The following is a 26,287-nucleotide window of genomic DNA, read 5'->3' as shown; positions in this document are numbered from 1 at the left end:
TCACTTGGCATTATGGTTTTCTTTGAAGGGTTACAACAAAGCAAAAGCCTACATTGCTACCCAGGGACCTTTAAAGTCTACCTTTGAAGATTTCTGGAGGATGATTTGGGAACAAAATACAGGAATCATTGTCATGATCACGAACCTTGTTGAAAAAGGAAGAGTAAGAGATTTTCTCATTTATTAGCAGTTGCTCCTTAGCACTTCCCCAGATCACCTGGGCAGAATTTGTTTTAAATGGCTTGGGGTGATATGTACTGATGCATAACACATAAGTAACTCAACACAGGGACACATCCTATTGTATTTGCAGGGTGCCCGACAAAGGAAGGAATGAGGAATCTGACTCCATGTTCTCAGAAGGCTCATTTATTATTTTATGATACTATTATATGTTAAAGAATGCTATACTAAACTATACTAAAAAATACAGAAAGGATACTTACACGATGCTAAAACGATAATAATGAAAACTCATGACTCTCTCCAGAGTCCCGACACAGCTTGGCAGTGATTGGCCAATGAGTGAAAACAACTCACACTAGAAACCAATGAAACAATCACGTGTGGTAAACAATCTCCAAACACATTCCGCATGTGAGCAAAACAGAGAAGAAGCAAATGAGATAAAATTGTTTTCCTTTTTCTCTGAGCCTTCTCAGCTTCCCAGGAGAAAAATCCTGGGCGAAGGGATTTTTCAGAAAATATGAATGCCACAACATCCTGAGCCATGATTTTTTTCAAAAAGCTCTAGTCACAAATACAAACCAGCAGCTCAGGCCCTTACCCAACTCACCCACCTGTGTCTGTGTTCAGAGGAAGTGTGATCAGTACTGGCCCACGGAGAACAGCGAGGAGTACGGCAACATCATTGTCACGCTCAAGAGCACAAACGTCCACGCCTGCTACACCGTGCGCCGCTTCACCGTCAGGAACACCAAGATGAAAAAGGTGAGCCAAGCCCCCACTGCCCCTATCCAGGCCTCCTCTGGCTTGGGTAGGATGCAAGGCATACCAGAGCAAAACTCAGCGTTTGCATAGGCAGCCTGGAAAGGCAGGTGGGTGGGAAATAAGTGTGTAAAGACAGGATTACAAGGAACCTGTTGCTAAGTTCAGCCTGTATTTCTTTTTCTCAAGTGCACTGCAGCTTTGGTGTCCTTGTAATTGCTGTTATTACCTCTTCCCACGTGTATTTTTCCTCAAACTCTGTCTCCACCCGTCAGCAGGCAGAGCTGCAGGTTTCTTCTGTCAGAGTCCATCACTTTCTCAGCTGAGCAAGCCAGAAGGACTGACGATATTTTTATGTTTCTTTTCCCTCCTCTCTCTCTTGTCTCTGCCCACCGTGGTACCCAGGGTCAGAAGGGGAACCCCAAAGGGCGGCAGAACGAGAGGACTGTCATTCAGTACCACTACACCCAGTGGCCTGACATGGGCGTGCCCGAGTACGCCCTGCCCGTGCTCACCTTCGTCAGGAGATCCTCGGCAGCCAGAGCCCCGGACATGGGACCAGTGGTGGTGCACTGCAGGTATGGGGGCTGTGACAAACCACCCAAGGCAAGCTAGGGCACAGTGTGTGCCCTTCTGTGCCACCTAACACAAACACTGCAGGTTACTAACACAGCAGCAGTGTGTCAGCCCCTGGGGTGCAGGTAGATACAAGCTTTACTTTGCCTACATCTTAAAACAGGTCCAAAGCAAAAGCTTCCCAGCTGATACAGGGTTTTGCTATAGCCATGATACTGAACTGCACTGGAATTGGAAAGCTCCTTGGTCAAAGCTTTTTCATAGCCTGCCAGTTCAGTGCATGGACAGGGCAGGATCACCTCTGCTGGGAACCAACAGTGTGGATACATGGACACCTGGGAATGCAATTGCCAATGAACCACACTCACCCTCACCAGCACTTGCAGTCACAGCAATAGATCAGTCAATATACTGGTTCAGGAATGTGGTGTTCATCACTGTGTATGAGGGGGCTGCACAGCACTGTATCAAAGAGGAGAGGATGTTGGGGGTTACAGCTCCTTCCTCAGCAGAAATGGAGAATCTCTGAAGAGCTCCCATCTCTCTAGGGCCCAGGACTGCCTTTGTTCACTGTAAGGAGTTCTGGCTCCACAGGATTAGCTCCCTTTTATACCTTCCCAAAGTGCTGGCATCACTTTCATTTCCAGCTCTACTGGAAATGTGCAGCTTGAGTTTACCTCAAGGCTGAAGGCAGCCAGAGCCATCTCACAGCCTGGAGTGACCTTGGCAATCCAGCATAGCAGCAGCTTGGCAAAGGGTGGATCTCTGTATGGCTTCATCCAGCCAACACTAGTAACTGCAGCAGTGGAAACAGGAGCCAAGTGTGAACAGCCAGAGTGTGACACCCAGGACCAGAGCAGCCTTATCCTCATGCTGCTGGCACAGATGTGATGGCTTGTATTGTGTTCAGCCTCCTCTTGAAGCCCAGAAATACCCACAGAATGGTGGAATCGTATACCTGTTAATATTTCCAGAAGCCCAAAATATTTTGCTGGGAAACTTTAATGGTTGAAGCTAGGAGGAAAATGGAAGCCTGTGAACAGGAATATGTGAATATATGCTTAGTTCTGTTCTAGCTACTTCTGCATTTGCTTTCATCTGGCTGTATTTCATGGGTTTCTCTTATGTTCTCTGTAGTGCTGGTGTTGGCAGAACTGGTACCTACATTGTGATAGACAGTATGCTGCAGCAGATAAAAGACAAAAGCACAGTTAATGTCCTGGGTTTCCTGAAACATATCAGGACGCAGCGCAACTACCTCGTCCAGACAGAGGTAAAAAATGCACTGGGGTTGAATTCAAAGCCTTGTTCATTTTTGCATTGTAATCAAAAAGAGAGTAGATTTTTCCAATTACTTCCCTGTAAAAATTGATTATATTACTGATATTTTTCTGCACTGGAATATCTCTCTCTTTTTAGACCAGAAACTTCAGATTTTGGTTTTGACTTATTCAGAGTTGTATGTGCTACATTTATAAATATTTATTCTGGATTTGGCAGTATTTGCATGAGTGGCTTGTTTTGCACACCCTTTCCTATAGTGTGCACTGCTCCTCAGACAAAGACATCCATTTAGGTTATTCCAAATGTCCACCTGACATGCTGATGTTTTTCTAGGAGCAGTACATTTTTATTCATGATGCCTTGTTGGAAGCCATCCTTGGGAAGGAGACTGAAGTGTCTGCAAACCAGCTGCACAGTTATGTTAACAGCATCCTCATTCCTGGCATAGGGGGGAAGACACGGCTAGAAAAGCAGTTCAAGGTAAGCCTAAATCACTGCCATCCAGAGGCACCTAATGCTCCTACCCTCTTTTATATGGCCTGTCTTCATTGTTCATTGTCATGGCTGAGGAACCAAACCAGAAAACTTGATCAGCACAGCACATCTTGAGAGGTTCAGTCCTATACAGTCCTAGCTGCACTGCTGGAAATCAGTGCTCATGCTCTTCAGCCAGAGGTGAGAAGAGGGACAGGGGCACTGTTTGGGATTGTGCTGCTGGTCTCCCTGTCCCCAAGGGAGCTTGGATGTTCCCAAGTCTGTGGTTAGCTTGGCTGGAAGTCTTTCCCCAAACTGTGGCTCTCATGCATACAAATATGGGGAAAAACAAAAGATGAGGTTCTTTGCACAACCTACTATTTCATCAGTGTAGATAAGGAATTACAAATGTTTTAAGACCAGGAAACAATATGCCTTTCTCATTGCTAATCATCATGCTTGTTGTGTTTCCTGCTATGTCATAGCTGCTTTCTTCTTGGCCAAAGTAGTTTCTTTTTCCCAGATCTCTTATTTGAAACCTGAGATTTTCTGCCTGCACTTTATTTGAATACATTGTAAAATATTTTTTGAGAGTTTGTATCATAAGGAGACACATGACATCTGTTTTCACAGCTAAACTCACTCAGTTAATAACTACCCAGTAAGTACCCAAGGAACTGAAGCTGTTAAATTACACCAGGTGCGATGCTATTCAAAATGAATCTGAATTCACTTGTAGGAATCTCAGTATTTCTCCATCACTCAAGACATTCCAGATGCTTAATTACTAAATTAAAGGAACGAGTTCAAGAGCATGCACGCCCACAGAAAATGCAGGAGGAGGCAAAGATTTGTTATTTTAAAAAGTGTTGCACTTTTACAAACAATTCTAAATTATATGTATAAATTATATGTTTTCTGATGACTTGTGCCAAAGTTTAAAAACCCTAAGTGCCATTTTCAGAAATTACTTTCTCTGACAACATCGCACAGTTATTTAGAATCCCCATAACTTCTAATGGGGCTTATGCCAGTGCACAGATGAGTTGAGTGCTATCTTGTTTAGAGTGCATTTCAAACTGGGATGTGACCAGCAACAATTATGAGAGCTTTCTCTTGCTTCTGTTGCTGCCACAGAGCTGGCAGAAAATAACTTGTGCTCATGCCCCAGTAGAGCAACTTACATCCAACCATGTTAAAGTGACACTGAGTATCAAGGTGTGAGTGCAGGAGATGTGAAAGCCACCTTTGCTCTCTTTGCTCTGGCAGAGTTTCCCCATATACTGGGGGAGTATTCAAATACAAATCTGCCTTTGTGCCTCCAGGCAGCCCAGAATGAACATGGCAGACCAGAGAATGTAGCCCATGGCCTAAGATCTCAGATGTGTGGTGGGTTCCCCAAAGGCCTGGCAGAAAAAGACATTCTTCAGGAATGACCTGGTTATTATTTTGGGGAAAAAAATAAAATACAATATTAAAGTTTTGTTGCTCTATTTTGCTAGCTTTTATTCCTCAAGACCTGCTTCTGACTAAACATACCTGAAATTCTGTGAAATATATTCTCAAAGATAATGAAACGTAGTGTTCTGTGAAAATACATTTTGATGGAACTTCATGTGCAGGATGTTGCAAAGCTGAGAGCTACAGAGATCTTTTTATCTATTAAACATGTTATATGAAAAGGATGATTTCCATTGGAAACTTGAGTACTTTAAACAAGTTTTAACAATGCAGTTTATTCTTCTACTAATGCATCTTTGCAAGAGTTGGCAAAGAAACCTCCTCTCTTCATTTAGAGCGCTCTGAGGGCTGACTTACTACTTTATTCTCTTTCAGCTGGTTACACAGTGTAATGCAAAATACGTAGAATGCTTCAGTGCTCAGAAAGACTGCAACAAAGAGAAGAACAGGAACTCATCAGTTGTGCCATGTAAGATCACATCTTTGGTTTGATTACTGCCTAGCATAACTTTTTGTACCGAATTCTCCCGGTATTTCGCATGAAAAGACGTAGCCACTAGGAAGGGGAAATGTAATCTTTTGTTCAGCCCAAGCTGTCTTGTCTTTCAGTATTACCCTGATGAAACTGAACAAAAGGAAATAGTTGCAGTGTCAGCCAGATTTACTGTCCAAGTGAAATGTTAATTTGAAGTGCTTAAGAATTTGAATAATTAGGTAGGGGATAAATCTATGGAATACTGAGAGATTACTTTGATACCAGCTCCCAGCTCTGGTGAGATCTCCCAGAGTGATTGGCACCAGTTGTTTGTAATTCAGCTACTGCACTCGGTTTCTCTGTGTGAGCCACCCCAGATTTAAGGGTGTTTAGTGCCTGAGGACACAGTTTCACAGTCATTAAAATGGAATCTGTGTGTGGCTGTCAAGCAATATGAACTTGCACCAGACCAAGCATGGGCACAATGTCATCCCCATCACGTAACCCAGAGTACAGGGCACAGAGGACAGATGATAGCCGAGCTAGCACAGACTAATAGTGGCACAGATATGCTCCATCATGAAGTTTGTTAATAAAAAGGGAAGTCATCAGAATACATCTTAAAAACAGATGGGAACACACTAGAAATAGACTGTGTGATTTGGCCCTTTGTGTCATGCAGCTGCACTGATCTCAGTTTGCCTTTTGTGGGCTGTCAGAGGGTTTGAGGGTGATGTTGAACCCAACCCTCAAACACAGGGAAGCGTGGATCTGCAGAAGAGCACCAGCTTCTGGGAGGTTCCCTGTTAGGGAAGATGTTTGCCTCTGGAGGTTCTCTCACCCTGTGAAAGATGGCAGTGCTGCAGAGTGGTAGGGAAAACAAAATAAATCAGCTGGGTTTGTGTGCTGCTGGAGACAAATGGAACACTACACACAAGAATTACCCGAAATCCCCTGTTATCACTGCATATACTGTTATTTGGTAATTCAGCCTGCTGTGAAAATCTTTGCTATAGTAAAATTTGATTCCTGAAATTACTTTGTCCTTGTGGGAATATTGTGCAACATTCTCTTTTATATCCTGTGTTAGCAGGCAATGCTTTAATGCAGTTAAAGTGCTGGCCTGCTCCTGTGGGAGATGGGAGCTGCACACTGTTTGCTTTGTTAACGGCTGAGAAATTCTTACTTTCTGCATTGTGCATAGATCAGACTTTGATCTTTTTTTTTTCTCTGTGTTTGTTGTTTGTTTTTTTTTTTCCTTAATGTTATAGCTGAGCGTGCTAGAGTGGGCTTGGCACCACTGCCTGGAATGAAGGGAACAGATTACATTAATGCCTCTTATATCATGGTGAGGAAGCCAACACCTAATTACAAAGTAAAATCAATTCTAAGGTGCTAAATACCAGATGCCTATAATTGTCTTAATTCTGTATGTAATGGCTGTGTATTAACAGATGAGATTTTAACACCTTCCCCATAATGTAAAGCTATTAACCGTGTTTTATTAAAGATTCTTGCCTAAAAAAATTAATTACAAGATGCATTTAGATGGAATCTGTATTTCTGTGAGATACAGTCAAATAGATACTGGGATTTAAAGTAAATTAAAGCAGTAGGGACTCTGTAGAATTGAAATGGAGTTAAAAAAATATAGTCTGTGTGAAAATATTGTGGTGTAATATGAAATAGGGCCATTACATGTCCCCAGAAATTAAATCAATGCTTTAAAAGTATGGGAGGCAGTAAGTAACTGTGTGTTTGTTTTGCTGCCAAAGGGCTACTACAGGAGTAACGAGTTCATCATAACCCAACATCCACTGCCACATACAACTAAAGATTTCTGGCGAATGATCTGGGACCACAATGCACAGATCATTGTCATGCTGCCAGACAACCAGAGCCTGGTGAGTTTTCTGTGTCTCTCCCTGTGTGGTGCCACTGTCACAGCCCAGCTGGGCACTGCACAGGGTCACTCAGTTGCCTGCTGGGGCTGTTTTGTGGCTGAAAGCATAGCAAATTTTTGAGCCACCTACTCAACCTTTGCCATAAGCTGGTTACAAAAAGATAAGTTCAATGATGTAGGGGCTGTTCTTTTGCTGTTGCCTTTGCACTCACCCATGGACATCCAGGGCTGGAGGGAGCCCAGTGCTCACAGATAGCACAGCACTCCTGTCAGCATCTGCAAGGCTCCTGAGGGCTGCCTGGCAGGATGCAAGCACTGAGGATATGGAGAGGCTGGGGTTATGGATAAGGACTTTGAGAGGAGCAGAAATGCAAGGTAGGGACAGGAGGATAATTGCTGTGAGTTTAAGCCTCAGGCCGTGCAAGAATATGAGTGCAAGGCTGCACATGCCATTTTTTAATGAAAGTAAAAAGCAAACAAGTATGTTAATTTAAGTGGAAATAATGAGTCAGACAGAGAGATAGAATAAGGAGACACAGGTGAAGTGCTAATCACTACTTCCAGATTTACTAGCACGTCTCAAGAGGGCATGCTGAAAAGGATTAGGAACTAATCGGTTCGTTTCTTCATGCACGCATCACTGAGGTGAATAGACAATTGTAGCTGAAAGTGGAAGAGAAACCACCTTCATTACAGCAGGAAAATAGCAGTCATGAGGGGCTACTAAAGAGGCAGCAGTCAATATGCTGCTTGCGTGTGGGGATGAAAGGGAGGGCAGCGCTGCAAAGAGTGCTCAGAGACATTCGATCAGATCAGAAAGCGCTTATGAAATGAAAGTATTTCAGGTGGAAATGAGGCTGATCTTCTCTTCACATGTACATGAAATAGCTCTGCAGAACCACAGTGATCAAAGGGTAAAGGTGGAATGCTGGGCTCAGCCACAATGCTTTCACCTTCACCATTCCCAGGGTGGAGGTGGCCAGGAAGGCAGTGGCACCTGGCCTTGGCTCAGTGGTCAGTGTGGGATGTGTGGCTGGCAAGAAGGGGTGGCACAGGATTCAGGCAGCACCAAGGTGCGGCATGTGCAGTGCCAAAGGACAAGACAATAATGGAAGGTACCTGTACCCACAGAAATACACTTGGTTTAAGAGAGATGTCCAAGGCCATGGCTGCATGACATCAGTTCACAGTTCATGTTTGCTCATGAGTGGGAGATGGGATGTCCAAAGACATGGGTTGGCTCTGTGCATGTGGCCAGGGCAACTTCTGTGCTCATGCTTTGAAGCTAGGAGAAGAAACAGACTTTGCATGTAGGTGGTGACAGACCATAATTTCCTTTCTCTGCAGCAGATTACGAATTCACAGTTATTTTTAAAAGAAGGGCTTTGACAGCTGTTTTAAGGAACAGCTTTGACTTACATCCTGCCAGTCAGGCTACTTCAGCATGAACTTCTTCCAGCCTTCCCAGTCTTACTGAGGTTTTACAGTGTCCCTTCAGTCGAGGTGTTTTGCTGGAGAACTTGCATTAAGTTTAGCCAGTGTTTTTTTCAAGGCTAAGAATATTTGGGTTTTTCTCTTCCACTTCACTCCTCTGCTCACTCCTAAAAAGTCAAGCCCTACATAAGTATCCATCAATCTTCTACCTAGGCCTGATCCACAGACCTAGAGTTTTGAATTAGACCACAATAAACACAAATTAAAAACAACAAGTCATTAATTTTTAAAGGTCAATGAGTTTTTTCTAAACAAATATCTAACTTTCAAACAAAACTGTGTAGGCAGGAGGTCATAAAGCTGGGCATACAATACAAAGGTTAAGTATGAGTGAGCTAAGATAACCATTTCCCTGTGAAACCAATTAAAAAGCAGATGTTACCTGTTTGAACACACAAAGGGAGGATCTGGCAGGTTTACTGCCTACTCTAATAGTAAATTTGGTTTAGACAGAAGTGTTTTTTAAAGGTCAGTTCCTGATCATCTCTATTTATCAAAGCAATTTTTTGATCCACTGGATTTTTCAGTTACACCAAGGTATCTGAAAGGCTGCAGTAGTGTGTTCTTTCATTTCTCCAGGCAGAAGATGAGTTTGTGTACTGGCCAAGTCGTGAGGAATCCATGAACTGTGAGGCCTTTACTGTGACCCTTATCAGCAAAGACAGACTGTGCCTCTCTAATGAAGAGCAAATTATCATCCATGACTTTATCCTTGAAGCTACCCAGGTAAACCTTCAAATGTGGGTCTTAGCTTTTGACCAAAATTATACTGATGCTATTTATATACAGAAGAGAGAGTTCAGAAAATTTTTGAAAAGGATTTACTTGTAAATGCATGTGGATGCATGTTGCTCTTGGGGGAAAGGTATTTTCATTGGCTCCTTCTCCCTCTCACATCTTCTACTGCCAGGTAGATTCCTGTAACTAGTAAGGCTAGTATTAGTATTAACTGTCTGTCTTGCTTGAAAGTGAAGACGTGATTTTACCAAGGTGTATGGTCTTATTTCTGCTTACAAAATTCAGCATTTATAGTTAAATTGTTTGGGAATCTTAAGTAATCATAAAAATGTAAGCATGATTCTTTTGAACTATAAAGCTGCTTCTGGTTTGTTATCTGGATTGCAGCTGGACTTTGCTGCAAGACATTCATTTGCAAGCCATTTTAAATTTGACTTGCTTGCTCTAGTTTGACTTTTGAGCCATAAGGACTCTGAGAGAGGTTTGATATGAGCCCTGAATTCAAATACAAAATCTTTTTTTGATTAAACATTCTGTCAAACTTGCATTATTTTAGGGTGCTCACTGTTACAGAGCTGCTGGAGCTGTGTGTCCTCTGTCTATGTAAACTGTTTGGAAGAGGAAAGTTTCCCTCCAGTTTGCAGTGAGGCTCTTTGCTCTCTGTCCCTGGGGTGCATGGCTGTGAAGGGAGCTCATGCCAGGCTGGTTTGTCATTGCAGGATGACTACGTGCTGGAAGTCCGCCACTTTCAGTGTCCCAAATGGCCAAACCCTGACGCTCCCATAAGCAGTACCTTTGAACTTATCAATGTAATCAAGGAAGAGGCCTTAACAAGGGATGGCCCCACCATAGTTCATGATGAGTAAGTAATCACTTTTCTCCCATTTATGTGCAGATTGTACACTCAGCTGAAAGACACTTGTTAGGACTGATGTCTGTTTCTGCATGGAGTACGTGGGGTTTAATAGTCCAGGAGTAGGTGGGGTTTAGTAGTCCAGGGAACAGATTAGGAATATATAAACTTCCAAGGATGAGTTTTCAGTGGGCATCTGAGGCCAAATACATTTTGCTTAGTGTATTTTTTGTGTTGGTTATAATCTTATGTTCTTCTGCTCCTGGAAATATCCCAAGCAAATCCTACAACCTGTTTCAGAACCCAGCAGAGCTTTGATTTAGATAAGGCTCTAAGCAGCCTAATGTGGGCTGATGGAAACAAGTTTGAAAACAGCCCAGGCTTCTGTCTAACAGCTCAGGTTTCATGTGCCATGTAAGACAGAACAAGCTTGGCTCAGCTGTGTCTCATGATGAGCAGCAGAAATATCTTGTGACAAAGGGCCCAGGTCTTCTAAAAGCAGATTTATTCTTCCTCCTTTTGCTTCCCAAAAAATATTCCAAGGGGCCCATACAGTGCCAAGTGGGAGGGAGGGGGCCCACTGACTCCAGGCCAGCATGCCCCAACACCTGCCTCTTTTGTAGCACATGGTTGAGCATTGTCTCACCAGCTATGCTTGAACACCCAGTTATAAAGAGTGCTAAATACTGCATTGCATATTATTACTTGCACACATTATGGAGCTGCAGAATACCATTACAGTGAGGCAGGAGCCTGGGTCTGACCTGCTTTTCTTGGAGGCAAAGAGTACTTTCTGGAGTCATTCTGTGCTTAAAATCCCAAGGAAGCCCAACTTCTGACAGTCCTCATGTTGTCCCAAGAGCGAGCACCAAGCCAGCACAAACTCCTGCTCCACCTGCAGCACCCCTGCATTGCAGCCTGTTTGACTTTGCCACAAAACAATATTAGGAAGGTCTTGGGAATCTTTGAAACAGCCTCACTGCCACGTTCTGGTGTGTCAGTGGTCAGAGCAGGCACTGTGCTGGTGTCCCAGGAGGACATTGATACCCACTGGTGCTGCCAGAGCTTCCCCTGCACATCCATCCAGGTGTTGCTGCTGCAGCAGGTTTTTCCCAGCTGATTCCTGCAAATGGTGCCCTGGGCTGCAGCAAGTAGTTTTTCTCCCACCACCTCCTCCTGTCTTGCTTATGCAGACTTAAAGCTCTGTTGCCTTTCACCAGCACTGATTAATTCCAGGCTGGTTTTAATATTCATGCTTTGGGTAGTCTGAACTGAAGTTTTGCTGCTCTTGCAGTATTTAAGATTATGTTTTACAAAATTAGAAACATTATTGATTTGGGCATTTCATTGCTAGATGAAAAAAGAAAATCAAAATTGCATTCCAAGCAATGCTGAGTCATTCTTTCTGTACATTGCTTTTTTGGTTTATTTGTCATATTCAATGATTTTATCTTTACGCCTAATACATAATGTGGATTCTACTTTTAATTGGAGTCTAAGGAAATGTAGCTGAAAATGAAAATTTCCCTTTGCTACATGCAACAACTATATCACATAATCTACTAATAATTACAACTGCAGATTAATTCCAAATATATGAACTTGCAGATAACTAAATTTATGTGGTATTTAGGAAGTACATGGTGGGATGAACTTGATAACATTTTTAAAAGTTCAGAAATTCCAACTCGAGACAGTTGTCAAGATTTTTAAATGTAACTGCCCAAGTGTAGGCAACTACATAAAGATCTGCTGCATAATTTTCTGCAAGAAAAGTCTTCAGATTGTTGGGATCTGGAAATTACCAGCCCAAGTGAAAATTATGCTATTACACCCTCAGAAGGATTTAGTGGTGTCCTGTCAAGTCCATGCACTGTGCACTTTGTCCACTGTCCCTGTAGATGAGTCACAGCCATCTGTTTGATGCTGCTGCTTCTCCTCTAGACCTTACATCCAATAGAGCACATCCACTGTGATCCGAGTTCTGTTTCCCATTTCCAGGTAAACTGAGCTTGAGTTTGCAAAAATCATATAAAATTAAGTCAGCAGATGTCTTGATTTCTATGGGAATGCTGTACAAATCCTAGTGGTAATTTTGCAATACAAGATGGTATTGCAGCATTTGCTGATTATTTCAGTTTTCATATAAAGCTCTCCAAGTGGCTTAGGGAGCAGGTCAGCACTGATGACCCCATTTACCAATGGGAACATTTAAACACAGATTTTGTCAAAGTCACAGAGGAGACCCATAGCACAGCCAGGACAGAATTTCAGTCTCCTGAGTACCAGGAGAGCAGAGTGGAGGTTCCTCAGAAGCCATTGTGTATGGTCCTTCATGCTGTGCCTCACACTTGCACCTACAGCCTGAGCACACCCCAGGCTTGCAGCAGCGAGGTTTCTACCTGACCAGTATCTCAAGGATATCTGAAGGACTGATGTGTGCTCCTGATGAATAACTGCTGCTTGGGATTTTATTACATGACAACACAGCTCAACTCTTCAAAATCTGTAATGTCTCCTGGGTGCCTGGCTCAGGGATGTTGCCTTTACTGATGAATCAGACCTAGGCAGGACTTTGAGATGTGCCCCAATTATTTGTAAGCACCACAGAGCTGTGTTAGTTTTCTGCAATTGTCAGATGTGGAGGAAGAGGCAGAGTCTCATTTCTTTCTAATCACTCATGTTTTGCTTGAGCTCCCACTAATGAATTTAAAATACACTCCACTGTAATGCGGATGCTGTCAGCCCATGTGGTGTGGGAGAACTGATTTCAGTGTTACGGTCTCCAGGCTGGGTATTTTGGAATGGTTCATGTTCTGCTGCTGATACAGTTCTGTGTTTAATAGTGCAGATAACCTGAGATTACTGGTGTACCATCAAATTTCTTCTATGAATTAAAATGACAAAAAATTAGCCACTATAAAAGAAGCATTTAGTAAATACAAAGAGGAACTACAGTAATGAAATAAGATTATAACAACACTCTCATGACTCTATGTCAGTGCCCTGGTGTGTTTCTGAGTAACTCTTCATTGGTGTGGTTTTCCAGGTATGGAGCTGTGTCAGCAGGAGCTCTCTGTGCCTTTTCCACTCTGTCTCAGCAGCTGGAGAATGAAAATGCTGTCGATGTGTTCCAGGTGGCAAAGATGATAAATCTCATGCGGCCTGGAGTATTTACAGACATTGTAAGTCTTTTTGAATGGACTATAAATAGATGGTTTACAAGGTTTTCATCTGAGACCAAAAGCATGAACTAAAACATGCATTGTGTATGTTATCAAGCCCTACAGCATCTGCTACCAAGCAGAATTTGCATTTGAACTTTTTTTGTGTAGTTGTCATTTTTTTTAACCTCAAAGCCACACTCTAAGTCTCTGATTTGCACTTAAACTTATTTCTCATACTTTGGAGGGGAGCATCATACAGGCAAGTCCTAGCACAGAAGGACCTTTCAGCTTGTCACCGTCTGCCTGCCAGCCCTGTGAGCTAAGCTGTGCTCCTTAGATCTGGCACGTTGTGGTCTGAAGGGATGCTCAGGGCAGGTGAAGCTGCAGGGAGATGAGGCTCTTCCCTGAGTGTCCAGCAAGAGCAGCCCCTTCCCACAGTGTACAAGGTTCTGCCACCCAGGGAGTGAGCTGTGGCCTCAGGGTGGCCTCAGATTTTGTTCCACCCTCCTGAAGTGTTTAACAGTATATCAAAAATTATAAATCCACTCAAAACTGGAGTTTGGGTTGACAAAGTTAAACTGGATGAACAGAGGTAATTGCTCTATTTCTTTGCTATGTGTTTGCTTCTGGTAATGAATGCCCATGACCTTCCCTGGAAATGCCAAATTAAAGTGCCACTCATTTATGTGCACTCAAAGGATTGAAATAAGTTGTTCTTTCTTTTCCAGGAACAGTACCAGTTTCTTTATAAGGCAATGCTAAGCTTGGTCAGCACTAAGGAAAATGGAAATGGTCCCATGACACTGGACAAAAATGGTGCTGTGATGGCCAGTGACGAATCTGATCCTGCAGAAAGCATGGAGTCTCTTGTCTAATTGGAAACCTGAAAAGGCACTTAATTTGTAGAACTTCTGAAGACTGAGTGAACTTTTTTGAGGCCTTTTTTGCCAGACTCTAGGTTATACAATAACCCAATTACTTTTTTACACTGATAAAAGTTTTGATATTTATTTTTTGCCATTTTATGTCTTAATGGTATCCTACTGAGCATTTGCACCTCTGTTTATTTCACACAGTGAAACGCAATTTTATCTAGTTTGCACTATATGATCAGTGTTACTGCCTATAATATCCTAATACAAGACAAGCCCTGATGTGACATTCCATGACAACAAACATATGCTTTTTCTGTTTTGTTTAAATGCAGTGAAGTTTTGCTAACTACAGTGACCCTGGAATCTTAAATCTTGAATGCTAGGCCAGATGGATTCTTTCTACAACAGATACTGTACCCCTTCATACCATATTTATTATTTAGTGATCATGTCAAAGTTTTGGTAGCGGTGTTCTGCATTCCAGTGGAGTGGATGAGCAGTGTTCATCCTTTCTTGACAAAATGTGGCAGGTGATTATTAGCTACAGTGAAGGTCCAACAGCCTCGTGGAGCTGAAACAATTATTTCTGTATTGTTTCAAATTGCTGTGTTGTACACTTACAGGCCTGAGACTTGCTTCACATGGAATATATGAATTACATACAAGATAATTATAAATTAGATGCAATTCATATGTGGGATGCAGTGATAAGTTTTGAACTTACAGTTTCAAAGTTTCCCCATGTATTCAGGAAGATGTTGATTTTGGTTTTTAACAAGCCCTGTGATGGGAAAGTATTTTGGTTTTATTTTCATCGGAGCCAATACAGTGAGAAATCTACAACAACCCAAAATCAGACCAGTTTTCAGATATATTAAAGGTAGCAATATTTTACATTACTAAGCTATTCAATATTTTAAACACATCTAATTTCCTTACTATTTCTTGAATATGACCTCACACCTAATGGTATGTTACATGATGACAGGCGTTTCTTAATTTCATAACTGTTAGATGCCATTTTTACAGGTGTGTAATTTTCATACTTTAGTGCTAAAACATAAAGTACTGATCCATATTTACTGGTGAAGCAAACTAATAAAAAAACTACCTATAAAGTTACATTCTCCCTCTTTTTATTTGCCAGACTAATTCTTTAGCAAAACCTTAGTTTATTGTGTTTTCCCTCCCTTGTCAATAGAATGGTTTCCCCCAGATTATGTCAGTAATTATTGTTTGGAGCATTTAAGTTTACATCCTCACTGGCTCCCTCTTCCTTTGTATTTGGTTTCAATTCAATAAGGTCAGTCCCTGTTTAACAAAAGTAGTAAGCACATGCTTAATTCTCCAGAAAAGTAAAATTTGTTGTGTCCTTCATGGCTTGGCTGAGTAGGGAGGGGTTATTGAATCTGTCTGCAAAAGAAAATATGTGATTTCAGCCATCCTGACCCTTGGTGTACTATCCCTTATACGTGGCATTAATTTCTTCTAAACTACAGAAAACATGCATTGTAATTTTTTCAGGCCTTGTCAAAATACTACAACTTTTTTTTTCATTTAAGTGTAAACCTATTAATTTCTACCAATCCAGTCTTGCTGAAATCCAGACATTTGGCATGGTTCTGTTTATTTTCACTCACAAGGAAGCTGAAAGCAAACTGCTTAAAAGGATATTGAGAGTAGATATGTTGGTTCAGAACCTCTTAAGGTGCAAACTGACACAGCCTCACTGAGAGCACAGGAGCTGTGCTAACATTTGTGTGTGCTAACATTTGGCCTTTTATCTTAATAAGGGAAAGATTCAAAGTATTCGAGGATTCATCAACAACCTTTGACACAGTCACCTTTTACTTCTCAGTTTGTTGAATCCCTCCATCCAAGCAATCCCAATAATTGCTAATACCAAACAATTTAATAAGCCCATGGTTTCAGTAAGGCAGTCCCATGCCCAGCAACAGCTAGTCCAAATAAAATATCAGCAGAATGTTTCAAAAGATTGTAGTTTGCATCCCCGTTGCATTGCATGGAGGTGGGAGTCAGTAGGAGCTAGGATGGCCCTCCAGTCACTACACCCCAGTAACAGAATGGTTTAAGTAAGTTCTCAAGTGCTGCTCCCAGCAAGGGCTGGAAGGTTTTGCTGAGTGGTTTTCTGGCCAGCCTGCATCAGCCTCAGAGGCTGCTGAGCCCCCCTGTGCCCCCAGTCCTGAACCTGGAGCCAGCCAATGCCAGCTGGTGCACAAAGGGACTCATGAGTTGGATCAGTTCAATTTAGAAGTATTTTAAGATCCCATGGAGATGTAGGGAGAAGTTAGAAATTCAAACCTTGACAACTAAGTGACACAAAGATTACTGCAGGCATCAAAAGGTTGGATTTGTTCAGTACTTTCAGGTGATTACTTTTCATTTCAGTGGCATGATGGAAGATAACTGTGGTTTGTGACACACTGCCTGAATACCCTTGGTTTAATCCCTTACCTTCTCACAAGTTTTAAGCATCAATGAATGAAGGCTGCGGGGGTTGAACTTTGGTAGATGCTTTGGAAATCCATGCATTTGCATTTTCCAACACCTGAAATACTTGTTTGGGGTTTAATCCATGGGGAAATTATATACCCTGATGTTCTATGAGTTCTCCATGGATTATTTTGTAAGGGAGCTCCAGCTGTAAGTTAAGTGCTATGCTGACAGCCAGGTAGCCAATAGATAGTAGTGATGCATGAGGCTTGAAGGGGTGAAGCTAGAAATTGCTTGTGAAGGTCAGGATTAGGCACACAAAAGAGCCAAATCTATCCTCCTGTAAGCAGCTGCAGTTCTGCTCTCTTACACAGGTTTGCACCCTTTCCTTGGGACTGAGTGCAGGAGGAGCAATGTCTGCTCAGAGATGGGCACTGATAAACTCTCCTGATGCTCCCACGAGTGTCCAGCCCAAGTCCTGCTCTGCAAATCACCACCTCTTGCTTTTGGGACCCCAACCCCTCGGCTGTACCCAGCTCCTGCCATTCAGTCAGGATGTCTTTCAAGCATCAAAGGTTCCCAAGCAGTGTGCAGGTCTGCAAATTAAGAGGACCTGAGAAAATTCCTATATCAGAGTGTGGTCCTCAGCACCAGCCCTGAGAAATAAGGAGCAGAAGGACTGAAGCACACACATGTCTGCATTTAGAAAATCCTATTTCTCCATGTCTTACGCGTGTCCTGTGCCCGCAGACCGTGTGAAAGACGTGAACTGTGTCTTGAGACCATAAGAGCAGCCAAGCTTTCCAAGTGGGAATGCTTGGAAAGCTTCTGTGTCATCTGAACATCTGAAATAGGTGGCAGGCTCAGAATCATCGTCCAAACACTCTTGTGTGTGAGCTTGGCTTTGGTAGGAAGGTCTGGGGGAGCCACTGGGACCACTCAGACCACTGAGTCCTCTGCAGGATCAGTGTCTAAAGAACATTCATTTTAAACAGCATTTGTCCTTAGTATTTCAGTGTCTGTTTCCAAATGCTAATTTAGAAACAGGGAAAAGAAAAATCCAAACCCCTTAAACTTGTCCTTGTAAATGACTGTTTCTGTACTGTGGGTGTGCTCTAGGTTAGTGGAGTCATTTACAGGATCTGCAAAATTTCACTTGTGTTTCCAGTTTCTGACTGCTCAAATTGCTTGAACACAGAGTGATACATTGGAACATTAGGAGAAGAATCTTTATGATACAGCACAACTGCCTTCTCATTAATCTTTTTTAAAGCTGATGTATTTTATTTAAAAGCTAAAAAGTATAGATATGGATTCTACCAAAGATACATGCTACTAATTCTCAGCAAAACAACACCAACTTAATTTAAAAAAAACTGTAGTTGTCTTGAAGATTTAGCAGTCTTTCTCAAATTCATGTCTTTTGACATCAGATCTTTTGTTCCGAAGTTTATGTTCAAATGGTGCCAGTGAACTTTTATATGAAGGGAAAATGCCTATTTGTTAATCTACTGCATTGCTTTTCTTCTTTTTCTTTTTCTCTCTTTTTTTTCAGATGTAATTCACTGTTACCCTTTGCTCTTCTTCTCCTTGTTGCCATTCTAACAATGTGAACTGCATTGGCTTCACTTATCAAAGGAGAAGAAATGCAAAAATAAGGAAAGAGAGGAACTGTAATAAAGAGATTTGGCCTCTACTTTGTCTTAGCTGTTAAACTGTTTTTAGTGTTTTTGTTAACTATTTGCAAAGGGAAGCATTTTCTACAGAGGATAATTAATTTCAAGAAAAATGTCTTGAGTTTTAAGAATAAACGTCTCCAAAAGAGGAGATAGTCAATTTTATACAATGTCACAACTCTCCAACATTTGGGGTAGTGACTTTTTTGTTTTGTTGGAACACTTGAGACTAGCAAGCAGCCATTGTTTCTAAAGACCGAAGCATTCGTGTGTACTCCTGTTTTCTTTTCCTTCATTTTTAAAATAGCAATGTCATTAAAACTGTAAATATTTTGTTGCTTAGATAAGCATCTTCTGGGAACTTTGTATCTATGGTATATAATCATAGAATTTTATATTTTCATATAAAGCTAATTTTTTTCTAGTTTCACCTCCTTCCTAGTTCTGTGGTGGTTATGTGAATACAAACCTTCTGTGTTTCAAGGTAGTGAGATGCCATCATCACACTCCAAAAAAGATTTCCACACATGTCATTTCTTTGGGGCAGTGATTGTGAAAGTTGGATTTTTTTTTTTTTGGATTCCATTGTCAGTGTGTGCAACAGGATTTAGACTTAGCCAGTCACTAGATACGTTTGTCTCATTGATCCATTCAGAAGAAAAATAAAAATGTGGTGATTGGTTTGGGGAAAGGGTGGGAGGGAGTATTTTGAGGGAGAATTTTTGTTCATTTTTGGTTTTTGTTTGGGGGCTTTTTGTAACTTGAAGAATCTTCTTTTTGTTATGTTAAACTATATCAAATCATTCTATTATAGTGTTATTTAATATGTAAATTGTATTGCTATACATAAAATAAAGTATGGTTTTTGATGTATTTATGGACTTCTTACTTATTTGCATAGAGTACACACAAGGAACAGATGCAGGAGTCAGTATTTCATTGTCCCAGGCATGCAGGAATGATGAGATCCAAGGCCTGCTTTAATTAGATCTCAAATTTCCAAGCAGTACTCAGCTGGGAACTGCCACTGACAGTGGAGTTCACTGTTCCCTTCTTAATTGTCTCCAGCTGTTAGAGAGCTGCCAGTAAATAACTCCATCCCTTTCCACCAATGCTCCTCCCCAGGCAACTGTGACCCATCAAAATCCCTTTTGGACAGGGGACTGTCTCCATTCTGAACAGGACCTCAGATCCTGAGCTTTCTTGCCAGTTCCTTTGACATTTCCTTCCTTCCATCTATTTCTGCCTTACCAGCCTGGAGGAGCAGGGATTTCCCCCAAGCCAGCAGCACCCTGTGATTTACTGTGATGAATGGCATTGCTCACTAACCCAGCGCTGTGGCAGGAAAAGCAAAGTACTCATTCCCATCTCAGACAGACTGGGGGGACACAGATGTCCCAAATCCTAGAGAATGCACCAAAAATCCCCCATGGAATGTGTTAGTAGTCACAGCTCCTTGCTGCTCCAGCCAGGAGCTGTCACTGAGGTGGACACACGTGATGCCATCAATGCTCGTGCTGTTTTGCAACAGAACCTTGGCAGCTCCAACACCACCTCCCATTCTGGTTCTGTGCTCAGGGCTGTGTTACCTATTTTGTTGTGCCTGGGGGGAAGCCACTCAGGTTTGTGCACAGATTTTTGTTGCAATTGGCTTCTGGCAGCACCTTCAGAAACACAGCAGCACTCAGCCTCCAGAGCAGCACCTGCACAGGGACAAAAACATCAATAAGTCAAACTGCTTGTTGATGTAAAATTGCTGATTAAAATCAATACACTACATCTGCTGCCTTCTGTGCTGCTGCATTCTCACCTGTAAGATCTGTGTTCTGGTTGACTGGGTGGAAGAGGGATCCTGGAACACTGGGTGGGGACTGTGATCAGCAGGACACTGCACAGCAGCCTGATGACCCTTGCCAAGCCCCCCACCTTGTAGGGTGCTCCCTCCAGCCCCTGATCTGGGGTGCTGCCTCCTGGATGAGCAGCAGGGAGCTGCTTCCCAGCCTGCCACACCTGCTCTAGGGGATGCTCCAGCCCTCCAGTGCCCTCTATAACTTTTCCAGGCCAGAAGCAGGCACCCAGGGGAAACTTCCTCTACCCAGCTTGGCTGCTTCACCTCCATGGAGAAGATGGCAGCCCCTGTATGCACAGGTAGGTGGGTACACAACACTTCACACTAACAATATGGGAAAAGAGTTGTGTAAATCCTGCTTGTCTGGGAAGTGCCTGAAGGATGGAGAGGGTGGCAAGCTGACCATGAGCCAACCCCATGGGCTGCAAAGTGCAGGTCTGGTGGGCCTGCACTGGGACCAGGTAAAGACACCTCCCAGTCTGCTCACAGCAGGGTTAAAACCGTCTCATTTTGGGAAGGAAGAACCATACAAACAAAAAAAATGTAGCCCCACTGAAGACAGACAAAAGGAGAGCAATGGGGATGGTCAGTGAGCAGGAAATTTGAGCCAAGACAGGATGAACTGGGGCATTGTCTAGTGAAATGATGGAAGGGAGAGGGCCTGGAAGAGGCAGGAGCAGAGAGGCTGTGAGGCTTGTCTCCTGAATCACCACTCCTGAAGGAAGGCTGTAACTGTGCCTGCATCTTTGATAGATATGACAAAAACCAGAGTTTGACAAGCCACAAGGAAGGTAAGGGTCAGCCATGGAACAAAAAAACAGCTCTGTAACAGCTACAGAAATCAGAACCACCCAAGGCAGCTCCTTAAATGAAAAAAACAGCATTTTCACTAGACAGCAGCACCTCTGAGGTGAGGGCCCAGCTGCTGCCAGCCAGGTCGTCATTGCACAGACAACAAACAGGGCAGAGGTCCCTGCACTGCCAAAGTCATGCAGCATTTGCTCCAGGAGGATCTTGCTCCTCCTGAGACATCCTGGTGAGCAACAGAGGCAGGAGTGGAGGGCAAGAGAAAAGACAAAACCTTGGAGAAAGTACTTGGGTTATATGCTTGGGAATGAGGCCTGGCTGAGACCTGTATCAAGTGGAAAGATGTAGTAAGTAGTTCATTAATACTTTGGCAACAGAGATATGATTTACCAGCACTTCCCACTACTAACAATATGCCTGAATTAATTGGTGGTATCAGGAGATCCCAACATCTTCTGTAATAAATAGCTAACAAGTTTAGCCTGTAAGGCTTCCAGAGGCTGCTAGCAGTCATTTTAAGCAGGCACAAATAATAAAAAATACCAGCATTTTTATTAAGTGGATTCAGTTGCCAGAAGGTTTATTTTCAAGACCTTTTACAACATAAAAATAATTTTGATCAATGACTTGGTCCCAGTCCTATTACTTAGCCACTTGAAGCCCCACAAAGTGCTTCCTGCACTGACATGACATCCCCACCTGCTGGCAGCCACCTTATTGATCACTGGTGATTTCTGCTCCCCTTTGCTGCCAATCAATGGTTTTGATGTCTGTCTGACTTTGTAATGCTTTAAGAAGCAACACTCACAAAGCAATCTTTCCTGACACTGTGTTCAATCAATCTGGCAGTCACTGGGCTTGCTTTTCTTTTCTAAAGTTGTTATCTTCTGTATGTCTGAAATCCTTGTTTAGGAGTCAAGCCTGCTTCATTCGTGTTTTGTGCTATGGTTTTGAATTTTGAAAAGATTCTGCAATTCAGTTCCATGTCTGTTATGGGAGCTGTTTCAAATATTTCACATTTCCCTGTCTCTGTGTCTCTGAGCCATGCTTTCTGCACAGCTCATCATTTCTGTCACTCCCCAGTTCCAGCCCTGTTGGTCCTGTGTTCCGTATCACAGGATATCCTTGCACTACATCTAATCATAAATACTTCGTTCCTTTGTCTAAGGAGCTGCTGAAAGAGAGAGTTTTTTGGGTCAACATCAGAAGAAAGGCAGAAGGTATGTGTCTTTTGCCTTGGGAGAAGGCTTTATTGGCTGGAAGCCCGAGGCTCAATATAGGGAACATGGCAGAGCCCCCCATCATCTGTTTCACTGGGGTTTTTGTTCTAAAATGATGCCCTGTCTGCAAGATGAGAGCAGCAGACTCTGACTGCTCAGGCAGGGAGTGAGACACTGAAGCAACAGTGGGAACCTGCAAATAAAGCCCAAATAATAAATCTAGTACAGACTCTTTAAAAATATTTTCACATCAGGATAGAGAAACAGTGACTTCTTAGCCATGCATCACAAAGACCCCCGGTCTCCTAAGAGGAGGTTCTCTCAGTCAGTCTGGAGTCCTGAGATGCTGCAGGTCCCTTCCATGAGAGAGAAGGCTGTGATCCTTCCAGTTCCTTGCTGAGAAGGAAAAGCAAAGGGAGAGCTGATGAGCTTGATTTCAGGTTAAAATGAGATCTTTATGTTTCTCTCAGCCAGTGCATGGGAGGGAAATTGTGATCTCTTAAGGAAAGCCTGGCTGGTTTTTCTGTGGTGTTGCTATGGGGTGCACAAGAGGGAATGGAGGGGTCCAATATGTACTACATAAATGAGCATTTTTCTGTAACGAGGTGCTTATTGTGTTTCATCAGCACACAATCAAGAAGAACAGAAAACCACAGAAAAACAATAAATCGAGGCCTTCATTACATGCAGCCTGATGGGACCACCAGCACCACACTGCTTCATTCTCCTAACAGGTTCAAATCATTACCTTCAATGGTATTGGCTCAGTGTCAGAGCTGTTGGACAAACTCTAAGTCTAATCATCAGATGAACGTTTTAATTCAAAATATTGTTTACTTTCATTTAAATTAAACATCATTTCATGATGAATCTGAATACAGTGTGACTGTGACCAAAAGAGGCTGTTGGCTTGTAGCTGTAATATATGTAGGTGTATAAAAATGGTGACACAGAATAAAAGGTGACACTTTATTTATCTAGGTATAGAAAGGTTATCACACTTTGCAAGTAGCAAGGAAAGTCCTTAGTGCTGCTTAATATTAGACTTCAAGCTGAAAAACACTTTTATTGGACTGAGGTGAAATCATAAAAACTCTTAAAGGTTCAGTACCTTAGGTTATGAAAGGCTCTGCCTTCTGAAGTTTAGTGCTTTAAATAAGCTTCCTTATAACTTAAATCCAATTTTCTAGATAGCTTCCTACTTTGAGCCTCTTAGACATATGTTATGCCTTTGCCTGAAAGTCTCCCGGTGACCTGTAAATTGATTTCAGCCCGTGAAATTGGCCATAAGTAAATCTTTGCACTTTTTTCTTCCTCTCCTGTTTTCTGAAATAAAAAGGGTGCAGGTGGCTTGTTTACTCTCAGGCTATAGATCCTATATGGACTTCAGAAGCACTATTGACCTCCTAGCAGCATGTACTAGGAATAATAACTGACACAAGCTAATCAGGGCAGATGAGCAGAGCCCTGTCACAACACAGTTTTCTCTATTTGTCAAAATTCTCCTCCAGTTTCTCCATGGGTGCCTGATCAGCCAGAGCTCAGCACCTTCCAGTCCCCAGTGAAGATCAGTGAGTGGTTTTTGATTCATCAGCTTCAACATTTTCTGAAATACCTTGTTGTGCTGGTATCCACCAGAAAGATAAGGTATGTAACTGCCAAAAAAAGATATTAAGCTGGAATTTTGCCACATAAAAGATAAGACAAAAAGAAATAGAACAAGCTCCAAAATGACAAGCAAAAAGGAACACGGTAATTTATTATGAATTATATAAAATTGCTCAAATTACACCAAAGTTCTTAAATATGGAATACTAGTATACCCGCATTGTTATGCCTTTATTTCTTTCTGGTTTTATACCCCTGTCACTGCATGTAGCTGGGTAAAAAAAAACCAAAATGATAAAGCCAATTTTGCAAATGGCCACAAATTCAGAGACACATGGCACAAAATGCTGACCCAGTCCAATGCCTTCCTGGTGGTTTCCAGTTTGTTCACAGAATTGTTTTGGGGCAGCTGCTGTGGGATCCCCACAGACTTTGAGCCAGGTCAGGAAGGTCCATTCTGTCACAAATGGCTTAGAACCCACCACTTTGGGTGCTTTGAGCAGGTATTTGTTATTGTCGTGTATTTAATGACAGCCCCAGCAAGCAACAGCCCTGAGCAGGATTGGTGTTTTTTGAGCACACAGCTACCCCTGCCCAAATTTTCTGCTTGAATCATGTCTCATCCTCTTTTCTTCCTCAGACTATACAGTGGTCCCTGCCCAAAATAGACAGTAAAGTCCTATTACGTAATTTCCTTCTAAGTTAGTCCAAAAAGCATGTCCCAAAAAGGTAATACTAGCTTTGGATTCTTTGCCTTTTGGAACTCCTTCTCCACATTTTGCCTGCACTTCAATTTTTATTGATTTTCCTCTGCCACCTCTCAGTATCCTTCCTAGGCAGCATGATGCATTAACTTTCCATATAATGAATTTTCCCATTTGGTTCTGTATTCTGAAATATACCCACCTCTAAATGAGATTTCAACACTCTGCATTGCTGATTTCCAGGTGTGGGCCATAGCCCTCATTTTTCACAGGTTGGGAACACCAAAAGAGCCTTCAAGACCCAGAAGTCTTCCTTTTAACACAATCACTGCTGTACTGGGGGGGAGGAGTGCTTTTATATTTTTATATTAGTTCCAACAATGAAGTTATTAAAGCTATTTTCCACCCCGCAAGAAAGCTACCGGATGATAATATTGTGCCTGCCTTTTAAACTAATTTTATTTTAATATGGTGCATTTGCAGGCATCATAATCTTATTGGTGCATGTTATTCTCACTTGATGACTGAAAAGGTTATTGTTTGGGGAATGGGTTTGTTCTGAGTTTTGTGGGTCTGGGCATTTCTCTCTTTAATTTTATCAACTGCTAAAATATCAGAAACTAAGCCAATTCATTCAATAATTATCCATTGCTTTGTTGACTTCAGTTTCCTGAGAAGGATACAAGGTACTTTTGCAAAGCAATATGGAGAAAGACCTACAGGTATTCCAGGTAGGATGCATCCACACAACTAAGGGTCTGTTCCAGCCAAGGCACAGAGCAGGAAGTATATTTGTCGTTCAGCTTCTCATAGAAGAGGAATACATTTATATATATATTTCTATAGTCAAATCTTCCACACTGGATTTGGAAAAAATTGTGTCACTAAATCCACATCCCCTCTAGGGCGGCACCTATGCAGCACTGGGACATCACAGTCTTCCTGACCTGAATGGCAGCAGACCTCCAAATAAAGGATCCCCAGATCTTTTATTTTCACTCTTAACTACTTACTGAATTTCAAAAAATTCTTTTCACCTTGTGTAAAGCAGGATTTATTTTACAACACGTTCATTACAATTACTACAGCTCACACTATAGCCCAAAAGCAGTATTTTGAGTCTCAGACTTGAGGCATTTTACAAAGTAACAAGATTCAGGAGTGGAATTTCAGCCTTCCTGCAATTATGACATTTGTGTTAAGAGCACAAACTTTAAAGTCTTTTTCAGGCACCCACAAGAACATGAGATCCAAGGCAGGTACAAGGTACTCAGTGACCAGGTAGGCACAGGAGGACATTGTTCCCTGACACATCCAGCTCTGTACCTGTAGCTGGATTGACATGGAATAGCTGCTGCCAGAGGTGACTTCAGAGGACATCACATCACTCAGCTGGCTTTCACAGCTGTCCCATGCTTCCATTTCTCCCTGAAACCATCACTGCCTCTGCCCAGCTCAAAACCTGAGCTTCCCATTAAGAGGAGAAATACATCTCCCTCTCCTCACAGGTGAGTTCTAGTGTACACATTTCCTACTTAGAGAAGGGTCTTGGTGGGCATAAGCAAGTGCTTAATGACAGAAAAGTATTGAAAAAGGGATCTCATATTGTACATAGACCCATTATGGCCATGTTTTGTATTAAACTTCCTTTTATATTTAGTAGGAATTAATAGATATTTTCACAAATAGGTCTCAAATGTTACAGAGGACAGCAGAGTTCA

General features: G+C 42.2%; 1 protein-coding gene across 1 annotated transcript in view; it reads left to right on the top strand.

Moving 5' to 3' along the window:
• PTPRG (protein tyrosine phosphatase receptor type G) overlaps positions 1–19,251 on the top strand; it is a 305,765-nt gene extending 286,514 nt beyond the window's left edge. Inside the window, 12 exon segments of the mRNA XM_005420237.2 lie at positions 29–163; positions 817–951; positions 1,354–1,526; positions 2,662–2,797; positions 3,142–3,288; positions 5,119–5,212; positions 6,490–6,566; positions 6,994–7,122; positions 9,195–9,341; positions 10,073–10,215; positions 13,256–13,391; positions 14,102–19,251. Of these exon segments, the coding sequence (XP_005420294.2) occupies positions 29–163; positions 817–951; positions 1,354–1,526; positions 2,662–2,797; positions 3,142–3,288; positions 5,119–5,212; positions 6,490–6,566; positions 6,994–7,122; positions 9,195–9,341; positions 10,073–10,215; positions 13,256–13,391; positions 14,102–14,248 (1,599 nt within the window). The 3' untranslated portion in view covers positions 14,249–19,251.
• The last annotated feature ends 7,036 nt before the right edge of the window (positions 19,252–26,287 follow it).

Source organism: Geospiza fortis, unplaced genomic scaffold (genome assembly GCF_000277835.1).
Source record: "Geospiza fortis unplaced genomic scaffold, GeoFor_1.0 scaffold70, whole genome shotgun sequence".
NCBI classification, from domain to species: domain Eukaryota; kingdom Metazoa; phylum Chordata; class Aves; order Passeriformes; family Thraupidae; genus Geospiza; species Geospiza fortis.
Note: the sequence above shows the minus strand (reverse complement) of the source record. Positions and strands in the feature narration are given on the sequence as shown.